The 13,089-nt window shown below is 41.5% G+C and overlaps 1 protein-coding gene across 8 annotated transcripts in view; it reads left to right on the top strand.

The window, feature by feature from the left end:
- Nucleotides 1–13,089, top strand: part of wdfy3 (WD repeat and FYVE domain containing 3) — a 117,022-nt gene that overhangs the window by 87,364 nt on the left and 16,569 nt on the right. For all 8 annotated transcript variants that reach the window (XM_037779016.1, XM_037779017.1, XM_037779013.1 and 5 more), the window contains 10 exons: nt 494–673; nt 1,281–1,514; nt 1,643–1,742; nt 3,250–3,410; nt 6,553–6,782; nt 8,627–8,736; nt 10,014–10,196; nt 10,867–11,024; nt 11,125–11,202; nt 11,885–12,115. In XM_037779016.1, the coding sequence (XP_037634944.1) occupies nt 494–673; nt 1,281–1,514; nt 1,643–1,742; nt 3,250–3,410; nt 6,553–6,782; nt 8,627–8,736; nt 10,014–10,196; nt 10,867–11,024; nt 11,125–11,202; nt 11,885–12,115 (1,665 nt within the window). The remainder of the gene's footprint in view (nt 1–493; nt 674–1,280; nt 1,515–1,642; nt 1,743–3,249; nt 3,411–6,552; nt 6,783–8,626; nt 8,737–10,013; nt 10,197–10,866; nt 11,025–11,124; nt 11,203–11,884; nt 12,116–13,089) is intronic.

Consider the following 13,089-nt stretch of genomic DNA (forward strand, 5'->3'; position numbering starts at 1 on the left):
TAATTTGACTAATTAAATCCAACACCTTTTCCTACAAGCCGATTACTTTTGAAAACAGAGAGTGTACGTCTTAGAAAACTCTCACAAGTCAGAGGTTTCTCTTGTTCATTAGTCCTTTTTAAGTGGATTTCCCAGCAGCTGCTGCCTGGATTCTTTATAAAGGTGTCTTTTTAAGCTCCATTAATCCAACAAAAATGACTCGGCACACATGCTGTTTTCATCCTCATCCTCGCTCATCCACACACGCTCACACCCGGGAGTTTCTCGGTGAATCTCACAGCTGCCGAAAGGCTTCGCTCGACCTCCTGGGAACTAAACACCTCACTCTCACTCACAGCACAGGCTGTTGATGAGAGAGTTCCTCTTCACTGAGATCCTCCAAACCAGTCTTGAGATTTGAGCTGAAAAACTTCCACCGCTTCTAGATATGAAGTCTGAATGAAAACGATTCTGTCGAGTCAGTGCTTGATTTGTTTTCTTGTCTCTTTTCCAGCCGTGGCAGTCAGAGGAGGAGGGCTCCTGGCTGAGGGAGTACCCAGTCACCCTCATGCAGTTCTTTCGGTATCTTTACCACAACGTGCCCGACCTGGCACCAATGTGGCACAGCGCCGAGTTCCTCTGTGCCCTGGCGGCTACTGTCTTCCCTTTCAACATCCGACCCTACTCAGAGATGGTAAGGCTGGACATTGTTTCCCGAAGCAATAAAAAACTTGTGACCTTTACTGGCTACTAAAAGGAGATGAAGCACCTTCTCCTGCATAAATCTCTTGTCTCAAGACATTAAATTCAAGCGCATGAGGAGGAAATGGGTCTGAAATTGTGTTTAAAAGCTAAAAATCTCATCACCAGAGCAAGTAATCGCAGGTATTGATCAGTAACCCTATCAACCTGCTGCAGATATATTGTGATTCTGTCCTATGGGGCAATAAAAACGGTAACTTATTGTCCCTCTGAAACCATTGGCACCGTTGCCTGGAGTACTGCAGTTTCAAGAACAAAGTGCTAGACACTGCAGTGTTCTCAGAGGAAAATGTGTTTTCAGACAGTTTATTTAAGAAGATAATTGCTTGTTAGTAAAAGAAAATGCCAGAGCCACAAAAAAAAACAGCAACAAGAATGTGGAAGAAACAAGACTGCACTGTAGGATTGGAAAATACAGATATTTGATATGTTTTCTGTAATATAATGTCATTATTTTTATCCTGCACCATGCTGAAGTGCTGTCCTGTAAAACACATATTGAAACTACTGATAAATCATCTCCCTTCCATCTGTTCCAGGTCACTGATTTGGACGACGAGGCGGGGTCTCCCACCGAGGAGTTCAAGGCCTTCGCTGGGGACTCGGGCATGAACCGCAGCCAGTCTGAATACTGTAACGTGGGCTCCAAGACGTCCCTGACCAACCACCCGGCCAAGAAGTACGTCTTTGACTTCATGAGGGTCCTGATCATGGACAACCTCTGCATGACGCCGGCCAGCAAGCAGACGCCCATCATTGACCTGCTGCTGGAGGTGAGGACGTAACCAGGGCGACGGCGGTGGTGTCGATTGATAACTTGATTTTAAAAAGAGAGCAAACGTGTTTACCCATCATAACTCTTAACAAATCATGGTTCTAAATATGTGTTTTCTGGTGCCAGGCCTCCCCGGAGCGCTCAACCAGAACTCAGCAGAAGGAGTTTCAGTCCAACATCCTGGACGGCGTCATGGAGCATCTTTTGGCTGCTGATGTCCTTCTAGGTCAGAACTAAGTCCTCAAACCCCTCATACAGAGGGACCAAGCCTCAGTTTCTAGTTTGTTGTTTACCTAACACCTGCAAACTTCATTGTTTTCAAATAATTTATAGTTTTATAAACATAAACTAACAAATAATTTACTCATGCAGCTCACTGATGTCTCATCTTACCTTAAAGGGATAGTTTGGATTGAGGTTGTATGAGGTACTTGTCCATAGTCGGTGTGTGCCAGTTTAGAGAAACAGACAGGAGTACCACCATGGGAGCAAAGCAATGTACTGCTGTGGACGGGGGCAGCAGCAATAGACACCTAAAAATACCAATATTAGTTTAAGTGTACGCTATATTTAGAGTATTTTCACAGCTTTACCTTGCTGTCAGACAGCCCTTTCAGATGGGGAACTGAAGCCGTTATCTATGCTCTCTTCAAAGCCACCAGACTCCATTGACAAAAACAGTAATTTTACCTTACATAACACGTGAGTTGCTGTTCTACCCTTGCCTCAATCGGATAGTTTGTTTGTGTTATCGTGTGACTTTCGGTTAATCTGAACTAACCCTTTAAAACACCAAAGTCTAAAAATCACACCAACAAACTAAACGATCGAGGCAGCGGTAACTCTTGTGTTCTGCGAGGAATAATTACTGTTTTTGTCAATGGAGTCTGGTGGCTTTGAAGAGAGCATAGATAACGGCTTCAGTTCCCCGTTGGAAGAGACTTTCTGACAGTAAGATAAAGGGGTGAAAATATTCTAAATATAGCGTACACTTAAACTGATAATGATTTTTTTAGGTGTTTAAAATCTGTTTTGCTGCTGCCCCTGTCCACAGCAGTACATTGCTTTGCTCCTGTGCTGGTACTCCTGTCTGTTAACCACCATCTGCTGTAGTAATACACTGACTATGGATAAGTACCTCATACAACCCCACTTCAAAACAACTGAACTGTCCCTTTAATTTAACAGTGTTCGACTTTTAACAAAAATAGCTGCTGATTAGGCAGAAAATGTCCCGGATGAGCATGCTGCAGGACAGCTTGGACCAATTTCTTAGTTGGCTCTGTGAGATGCTCTGTGAGATGCTCTGATGGCTGCGTCATGAGTCAGCAAATCACAGTCTGAAGCCCAGAGAGCAGCAAGCATCTTACATGGCTGCTTGTGTTTTATTTAGTCTATAGTCTGCAGTCTGTTTTTTTGATCAAATATGAATTATAAAACAATTAGCAAAATATATATTTGATATGTTTTTGTCCTTTGAACACGTCATCTCTGATCTGTAACTGTATCTGAGCTAGTGACCTACGTTTTAGCTTGTTTTACAGAACATAACTTATAACATGATAAAAATGACAAAACACATGCAACACATGTTGATGAAAAAAACACTTACTTGTGTTTGGTTAATGTGATTCTACTGTAAGATCCTTCAGTATCATATTTAGGCTAAAAGCACCACAGTAGACATTGTAAATGGCAGCTAAAGGCCTCTGTTGTTGCTCCTCTCCATTCAGGTGAAGACGCCTCTCTGCCCCTCAGCAGTGGAGGCAGTTATCAGATCCTGGTCAACAACGTCTTCTACTTCACCCAGCGGGTGGTGGACAAGCTGTGGCAGGGCATGTTCAACAAGGACTCCAAGCTGGTGGTGGACTTCATCGTGCAGCTCATAGGACAGGTACAACCCAAAACTGCACTTCAAATATTCCTGAAGGTCCAGAATGAACAGATTAACCCAAATGGTTTAATAGAATTCATACGTATCTGTCATAATTACAACCTCTGTTTGCTCAAGTTATCAAGCTCAGACAAACAATTTAAATCAGTTTTAGCTAGATAGTTATCATAGATTATACCAAAGGCTGTAACAAATGTCATTTTTTAAACATTCAAAGCTTCTATTGAGGCTTTCGAATCAAGCTTCAAATGTCTGTCGTAAAATATAAAAAAATATTTTTTGTTATTGTGTTTATATAAATGTAATTTATGGTGCTTTTAGATTGCTGCTAGACGGTCCCGTTAATACAGGTGCGTGCGGGAGAGTAAACCGTTTTTGTCCGCAGTGAAAATTTTGTTTTTAAAAGACTAAACGCCAACAAATCTGGATTGAAACAGAATATTATGTTAGATAAAAGCATGTTGTGAATTTTTGAAATGATAGCATCTATCTTTTTTCAATACATTTTGACTTTTTGAATGCTCTGGAGTTATTGAAAACAATCCTACACACCACTGGAATCTAGTTCTACAAATAGTATAATACTAATAATATTAGTGTAGCCTGATCCTTATCTGCAACTGTGCAGAAATACTTTACACAGAATAAATAGACAAAAAAAGCAGCGCAGCATTTAAATGTTGGGTTTGGAATTTGAATGTCAACATTATGAATGAAGCTTTGCACTATTCGGTACAGCCCTAACAGATTACAAACTTTAAATGCAGTGTTTGGTTAAATTCACGGTCACGCTGTGCTAAAAACAATTCTGATCAATAAAGGAATGCTTAGAAACATTAAGGCTTATTAAAGAGTAACTTAACGCCCTCTGAAAATCGTATCTTTGATGAGCTCCAGCGGTTTAACTTCTCATCTAGCTGCAGTTAAGTACAGGTGCACTCCAGGACTCGGTGACATCCGTGTTGGGTGTTGTTATAGTTGCAAAAGAGCACACTTCTGTTACTCTTTAAAGCCTTGCTGAAGTTTCCTACTTGAAATTAAATAAGAATTTCCTGCATCCTGCAGTTTCCAGTTTCCCCTCCTGTACCTGCAGAGTGTTGCTGGAGGCAGAAAGAAGCAGAAGGACTACATTTATAACAGAACTGATGTTTGGCTACGTGCCAGAGTCAACTTATAGTAGACAAACTTATCACAGCCAGCAAAATGCGCCAGGCGTCTGTGTGCTGCCGGCACTGGATGGAGAAATAAAACAGACCGTCTGTGAGTCTTCTGCCGGTTACTGTAACCAGTGAACACACTCAGCATTAAATTAGATAAGCAGCATCCTTCTGACTGCAGGCCGCACTTATACTCATGTTAGCCTGTAAAGGCACAACATTATATAAAGCTGTTAGTCCATTTAGGACTGACAGGTGTGTATTTGTTACTGTGTATATCTGTATATACAGTATTTTATATGTGGAGTTGGAGGCATGGGAATCTTTCTAAATATTTACTATATGTAAGAAAGTTAATTTTTTGCATTTTTTTTTCAAGATGCAAAAATGATAAGGGATAGTTTCATAAATATATGATCATTCATGTTTTGACTCCCCAGTAAATTAGTAAAAAAAAACACGAGTACAGAGACTTTTTCCAATTAAAGTCATGTGTGTGGACTTTGTAATTATACTTTCTATGCAATCCCTTCTCTCCACACTAACTGTGCAAGTGAGAAGATTAGGAGATTATACTCTGAAATTAATTTTTCAAGCCATAATGCGCCTTTGTGTCTTGGAAATATCCCGGTGTGATTATTAGTGATTAAGATGGCCATGTACTTTATTCATGCTGAGGCATTTAATTGACTTGAAATATATAGGTACCCAGTCCATGTGTACAACCTCAACCAATTCTTAAACTAAGTGAGACTCAGACTTTCTTCAGTTTGGTCTTGAAACAGTCTATTCATCTATTTATCCTGTTTTTTGCGGACAGACTTTTCAGCCAAATGAACGTAATATCAATGAAAAGTCAAGTAATTACTGCAGAATATAATAGTATAAAAATAATATAAAAATAGTAGGCCATTGACTTTAAACACAACTTTACTGTCTGCTTCCTTAACTTCCTAAACGTCAAATCTTGTTTGAAAGAAGCCTGATTGTTTTTTACTAGGGCTGTCAAAGTTAAGGCGACAATAACGTGTTAACTCAAATTCATTTTAACACCACTAATTTCTTTAACACATTAACGCAACTTGCGATTTTTAGGTGGTAGCGGGCTCAGTTTTTTAAAGCTAGAGTGAAGATACTGGTATTATCATTGTGTCACACATGCTTGTCACGAAGGAGACTAAATAACGCTCCAAACTTACGCTAAGTTTTGGCGAGGAAAAGGGGTCCCTTGACCTCTGACCTCCAGATATGTGAATGTAAATGGGTTCTATGGTACCCACGAGTCTCCCCTTTACAGACATGCCCACTTTATGATAATCACATGCAGTTTGGGGCAAGTCATAGTCAAGTCAGCACACTGACACACTGACAGCTGTTGTTGCCTGTTGGGCTGCAGTTTGTCATGTTATGATTTGAGCATATTATTTATGCTAAATGCAGTACCTGTGAGGGTTTCTGGACAATATCTGTCATTGTTTTGTGTTAATTGATTTACAATAATAAATATTTACATACATTTGCATAAAGCAGCATTTTTGTCCACTCCCGTGTTGATAAGAGAATTAAATACTTGACTCCCTTTAAGGTACATTTTGAACAGATAAAAAATGTGATTAACTTGCGATTAATCATGATTAACTATGAAAGATCATGCAATTAATTGCGATTAAATATTTTAATTGATTGACAGCCCTACTTTTTACAAATGTGTTTCCACTTGAGGTCCTTAAGCAGCTCTCTGCTCAGACACTGAAACAGCAACAACGCTAGAATAACAAAGCTACATTCACAGCCCCCTAAAGACTTAACCCGGTTCAACCCTGATTGCTCAAACAAATCTTCTTTCTGCTGAAATAATTCCACAGCAGCTTTATCTACATCCAGAGCACAGCAGTGTAAACAGCCACCAACATGCCAGGTCTCTTATTCACTTTCCCTCTAACCTCCTCCACCTGTTTGTTGTCCTCCCTCTCCTCCTGCTCCAGTCTAAGAGGCGCTCCCAGGGTCTGTCCCTCGACACCATCTACCACTGTCTGAACCGGACGGTGCTCTACCAGCTCTGTCGAGCCCACAAGACGGTAGCTCAGCAGGTGGCCCTGCTGGACGCCCTGCGGGTCCTGACCGTCAACCGCAACCTGGTGCTCGGGCCGGGCAACCACGACCAGGACTTTGTGGCCTGCCTGGCTCACTGCTTCATCTGCCTGCACAGCGGGAGGTAAGGGGGACATGAGGCTGGTCTGGGGTGGAGGATCTGTAGCAGGGTATCCTAAAAAAAAGTCTTAAATCATGATTTTTAATATTGTGAAGCAGTTTGTTTTCCACATGGAGCAGTTAATGAGCTACATGACTTCTTTGTTTGATATGTTGGATAAAAATCTGTCCCATGTGTTACATTTGGTTATGAGAAGCATGCATGATTCATAACAGACTCATCACATGGTTTCTGTGATCTCAGTGTGGAGGATGTACAAACATGTATCTGGCGAAGACGGAAATCATCACCTGTTTTCTGTCTAAATCATATAAGATTGAAGAGATAGTCACACTACCAAGAGAAACATTTTATTTATATCCAGTTTTGAGATTTATCAGGAGTTCCACTAGTTAGCCTAGCTTACAGCTGTTTAGGTAAGTTATTTCTTCTGTGTTGTGAAGGAACATGTAATCACCATTTTTGTTCCATAGTATATTTGATCATATTTAGTTTAATAGTTCTACTAAGTGGGTCCTCAGCTCCGTCCATTTAACTCGGTGAGATTATTTCTGAGCAGCTCTGCCTCTGAGAAATGTTTGTGCAACTAAAACACCAGTTTACCACAGTCTCACATCTTTACTTTTTTTTTTTTTTATGACTCAGACTGTGATGTATGACGGCATATTAGGACCATTGTGTGTAAAAAAAAAAAAAATAAATAAATAAATGTACGGAGCCAGGGGAGGGGGGTGATAGTCAGAGACAAAATTCAGAATTTCCAACATTAAAGTCGTAAATTTATAAGAAAAAAACTGAAATCAGTGTGTTTTTTTTCTCACGAATAGGCTGAGTTAAAAGGCTGGGTATTTCCTTATTGCTAAATCCAATTGAAAAAGTATAATTTGATTAGGTCAACCTTGCAAAGTGAAGCGATGTGGTTCCTTGACAAACAAAAAAAAGAAAATATTCTGTTTTTTTTCTCTGAGATTTGTGACTTTAATCTCAGAGTTTCTGAGTTTTTTTTTGCTAATGTATGACTTTATTATCTCAAAGAATATTAAAGTTTTTTCTCAAAATATTACACCCCTCCCCCGGCTCCATAATTTCTGTTTTTACTTACGATGGTCCTAAAAAAAAAAACTTTGATATTCTCTGAGATTAAAGTCACAAATTTATGAGAAAAAACTTCTTTTTGTCAAGGAACCACATCACTTCACTTTGCATGGATGACCTAATCAAATTATACTTTGCAATCGGAATTAGCAATAAAGAAATACTTGTGATTTTAGCCCGGAATCACTATATTATCATAAGCATCTGGACTCCGAGGAGACATTGCTGTGAATTGGGCCTTTTCAGAAGAAAACATCATACTGATTTGAGTTTTTTTCTCGTAAATATGCGAGTCTTTTTATACATAAATTTACCACTTTAATCTCAGTGAATATCATAGTTTTTTCTTGTAAATATACAACTTTAATCTCGTAAATTCTGAGTATTTTTCTCTGAATATTACCTCCCTCCCCTGGCTCTGTAATTATAATTGTTTTTACATACAATGGGCCTAATACGCCGTCACAGTGATGTGACCTGTTACACGACATTGGAGTGAAATTGTGGCAAGTCTTTTTTTGTGCTTGTGTGTGTCCTGCCAGAAGTACTGATAGTTACCAAAAGTACAGCAGATGGGTAGAGACTGAGTTTCCTACCATGCTGGGGACACAATATGCTGTAACACGACACACCGTACGACGACAGAGAGCAGACTCATCTGCTGCAGAGAAGCCAAACAACCTAACTGTCCCCCCCAGGTTTCTACGTGGCAGGTTGGCACTATAAGTCACCGTGTGTGTTTGTCTCTGCAGCAGCGTGGAGGGCTTCGGTTTGGAGGCGGAGGCCAGGATGACAACCTGGCATGTCATGATGCCCACGGAGAACGAGGCTGACGCTGCGCACAGCCACGACGTCAGCGAGGGTGAGACGCTGTTATGTGTGTGTTTCTGTAGGAGTGTGGACAGTGAGTGTGTTTAACCCTGCTGACTGATTACGTGTGTGTGGTGTCGAGATTTTCTTTTCAACCGTCTAAAAATATCCTCTGGTGAGAAAGACACATTTTAGAAGAAGAGAAATATCTCTTTGAAATACACACGTCTGATTCAGTACAGTACTTATTTGAAACAGTCTTTTTCCGTAAATCCATTTCTTGGTCTTGGATGTGTCTGTATCTGTTGGTGAAACCTCTTGTTGGGATTTTCTTCCAATTTTTCATAATGATTTTTTTCCTTTTCTTACTCATGTTTGAAGGGCTACTTTTTTTCAATTAATTTGTAATTTTAAACAAATCCCCTTATGACATGAGGGGATATTATGTGTGAAACTGTGAATAATTCAGACTCTAACACCATATAATTGTTGCAGAGGTTTAACACTTCTTAAAAGTAATATATTTTAGCATGTTTTGATGCGCATGTATGTGTTTGTGTGTACGTTAGAGTGCTTTTCACACCTGAGCTTTTCGGTCCGTTTTAACCAAACCCTGGAGCTCTTGATGGTGTGAAAGCTCATTTGAACTCTGGTGCGGATCAAACAACCGAACCAATATGATTTAATGGATGATCATTTTCAAAATCTATAACTTATGATCACCATACCTCGCTCGCTGTCTGTGTAACCAGGACAACTCATCATGATCTCTCAATCATCAGGACCAGCCTTCTCCTCCAGTACCGTCTCACTCGAAGAATGAAATGCTCGACAACTCGCTGTCCTGTCAGCTGCTCATATTGCTCGCTTTCTTCTAAAATATTTGATTGATAGAAACACTAAATTTGGTGTTGCTCCATTATTTTCTGAGACCAGGAAGTGTCGGCGAGTTTCACTTGGATATTCTGTCCAATAGACGAGCGACCATTTGTTTACACGTGAACGCAAACCAAACCAAATGAATCGCACCAGATCTACCAAACTATAGGTGTGAAAGAGCCCCTATTCAATGCTTGTGTTGGAACAAGTGTTGGTGTGTGTTTGCATGGAGACTTAAGGTGCATTGTAATGAATATGTCAGGTGTTTTAAAAATGTGCAGCAAATAATAACAGCGCTGAATTTGACAATTTGTTTCTGCAGTGCAATTCATACCGGTCTGATAACTAACTTAATGAGAAACTAAACAGCCACACAACAGCGCTGTATTGTGATGTCATTAAAGCAGACTGACTTGGTAATGTAAAATGATTGTTATCCTCCCTCTGCAGGGCGGCAGCTGCTGCTGAAGGCGGTGAACCGGGTGTGGACGGAGCTGATGCACAGCAAGCGTCAGATGCTTGAGGACATTTTCAAAGTGTCTCTGCCCTGCAACGACAGAGGCCACGTGGACATCGCCACGGCCCGGCCCGCCCTGGAGGAGCCGGCGCTGAAGAGCTGGCAGAACCACCTGGGTGAGGGACACTCACACACACACACACACACTGAGATATAAACCACACAGACCTGAGCTGAACATCGTCTGTGTTGGATTTACGGTTTCCTGTTTTCCCTAGAGGAGTGAGTGTTTGTGGCTTATCCAGGTTTACATAACTAGATCAGCTGTTTGGGAGCTCCTCTTGTTGTTTTGGTAAGGAAATGTTTTAATGTGAAGCCCTGCCAATAGAGCCCATTACTGCTGATGTGAGCTCTCTCCTCCTAGTTCTCTTGCTCACTTCATCAGTGTTGTACTTTTGCTAATGTAAGCAGAGCGGTGAATTGCCACCAGCCTCCTGCCAAAGTTTTGACTCAAGTCTGCTGAACCAGACATTTTGGCAAGTTACCAGATATTGTTAGAAGTTTTCTCTAAATTTGCAAAAATCTGGTCAAGTAATGAAAGAAGTGTTTGTGCAGACAGACAGAAATCTAGGAGATAAATATTGCAAAACCTGTTTGTTTTGTTATCTTTTACTCAGATATTCAGAATAACATTTGCTTTGTTTGGCAGTTTTTACCACAGATGCAATGTTAAGCAAAAACATTCAACATGATACATTTATTTTGTCAGCATCTTACCTCTGCTTCATCTTGCTTTGAAAGTGAGTGTGTTAAAATGGCTTATTTTTCTTTTTTTCTGCTGTTCAGTCCACGAGAAGAAGTGTATCAGTCGTGGTGAGGCAGTGGCGCCGGCGACCCAGTCCAAACTGTCCAGAGTCAGCAGCGGCTTCGGCCTCTCCAAGCTGACGGGTGTCCGCCGCAACAAGAGGGAGAACAGCCTGAACAAGAACAGCCTGTCAGCACAGGTACACACACTAAAACAGCTGACACTCTGTAGCCGATGCACACAATATATAAAGTATGTGTTAGTCAGCTTTGTTACCATCTTGTATTTCTGATCAACAGGAGACTTTCCAGTGGATGTTCACACACATCGCTGTTGTCCGAGACCTGGTGGCCATGCAGTACAAAGAATATCAGGAGGTAACACACTTCCATCATTACTCTATGGATAGAATTGAAGTTACTATGAGGAACTAGTTATTAAACGGTCTAAATTTAATGATGATGCCTCTATATGACCTACATAAGCAAACTAAACCATCAGCGAGATGATCGAAATCATGCAGGTTCACCAGAAACTCCATCAGCTCAGACTCCGGCAGCGACCAGCCCACCGCGGACAGACCCAGATCTGACTTTGCTGCCGCCTCCAACCTGCAGTCGGAGCTCTGGCAGGAGGTGGAGCGCACTGCTCCTGGCAGCAGCGGCTCGTCCTCTGGCCAGGAGCAGAGCTTCGCCTGCTGGGAACCGACACCACGCTGCTGAAGGCCCAGGCCATATTGCTTTGCCTGCTTAAGGGAAGGGATCCCCGAGAGAACTAGAATCAGGGCTGAGCGGGGCAGACTGTCAGACCCTGCTGCAGTAAAAAGAGAGGTTTCCTAAAGGGATTCTGGTGCTATGAAACACTACAGCTTTTGTCCACAGGGACCGCCAAGATCAACACACAATGAAAGTTCCTCGTAGTTACTTTAAGCAGATATAACTTTTTTAATGTTGTAAAGGGTGCATTTTCATAGGCTGGTGTAGCAGTTGTGACTGCATGTATAATTTATAGCAACATATTTAAATTCACTCACACCTCATCCCTCCCTGCATCTCCCAGCGGCAGCAGAACGCCCTCAAGTACGTGACGGAGGAGTGGGCGTCCATCGAATACGAGCTGCTGCGTGAACGGGGCCTCTGGGGCCCGCCCATCGGTTCCCACCTGGACAAGTTTGTGCTGGAGATGACGGAGGGGCCGTGCCGGATGAGGAAGAAGATGGTCCGCAATGACATGTTCTACATCCACTACCCATACATCCCTGAGATGGAGCCAAACACCAACTGTGCAACGGTATGTTCAGCTTTAAATCTGGATTAATACGTTCCCATGATCCTCTACAGCAGTTTGAGCTCACATGAGGGGACTCCTGGTAGATATTTCCTTCAGGAAGGACATTGTCAAGAAGTGTTTTAGTAACAGACATAATAGCAGAAGAGAAAGGTTGAAATGAAACTATTAAATCAAAGTAAAGGACGATATGTGAAGTAATGGATATGCTGGCACAAACACCTGTATTTAAAATACTAATTAGCCTTGACTGCAAATATTATATCCCACAAATTCATATTTTAGAAATGATTTCCTTCATAACTTTCACCAGTCCTCTGCAGAGTAGTGAACTTGTGAGAATATCTGTCCTGAAATAGAGCTGCTCTTGGACGAGCTCTTCGGTGTCATGCGAGGAAGCGACACCAACAGCCGGTGGCTCACTTTTCCTGGCACCGCCAAGACACATTTAGCTTTGTTTGCTCGACAAATAATCCCTCCTCTCTGTTCGCCGACGGGTGCCTCTCTTCACTTCACAGTGATTTATCATTGGTCAGGAGGAAGATACAAAGAGATAGCTCACATTCACAGATATGTCCTTTTAGGTTTGTGTTAATGTCAGCCTTCTTAAAACACAATTCATCATCTCATTTTTACATGTTGGGCATGATTTTATTCAGAGAAATTCCCGACTTCCGATCTAAATGCATCCCAGTGCATCTGCGCAGCCATGTTGCCATGACGTCAGGTTTGTTTATGTTGGCGAACTTGGGCTAGATAAATCTTGATAACCGTTTCATTGCACTTTTCCGTGTCAGAGGTCGTTTTTTTCCGAGTACAATTGATTGCAGCAAATGTCCCAATGACCCTTGATTGATCACATAATACAGTACTTGCTCTGTAGAATTGGATGCAACAGCCATGACTTCATGAGACTCTTCACAACCCTTCTGGGGAGAAATTCCTGGCTCATAAATCGACCCAGTATAATTAACTCC

This window comes from Sebastes umbrosus, chromosome 8, assembly GCF_015220745.1.
Source record: "Sebastes umbrosus isolate fSebUmb1 chromosome 8, fSebUmb1.pri, whole genome shotgun sequence".
Lineage (NCBI taxonomy): Eukaryota > Metazoa > Chordata > Actinopteri > Perciformes > Sebastidae > Sebastes > Sebastes umbrosus.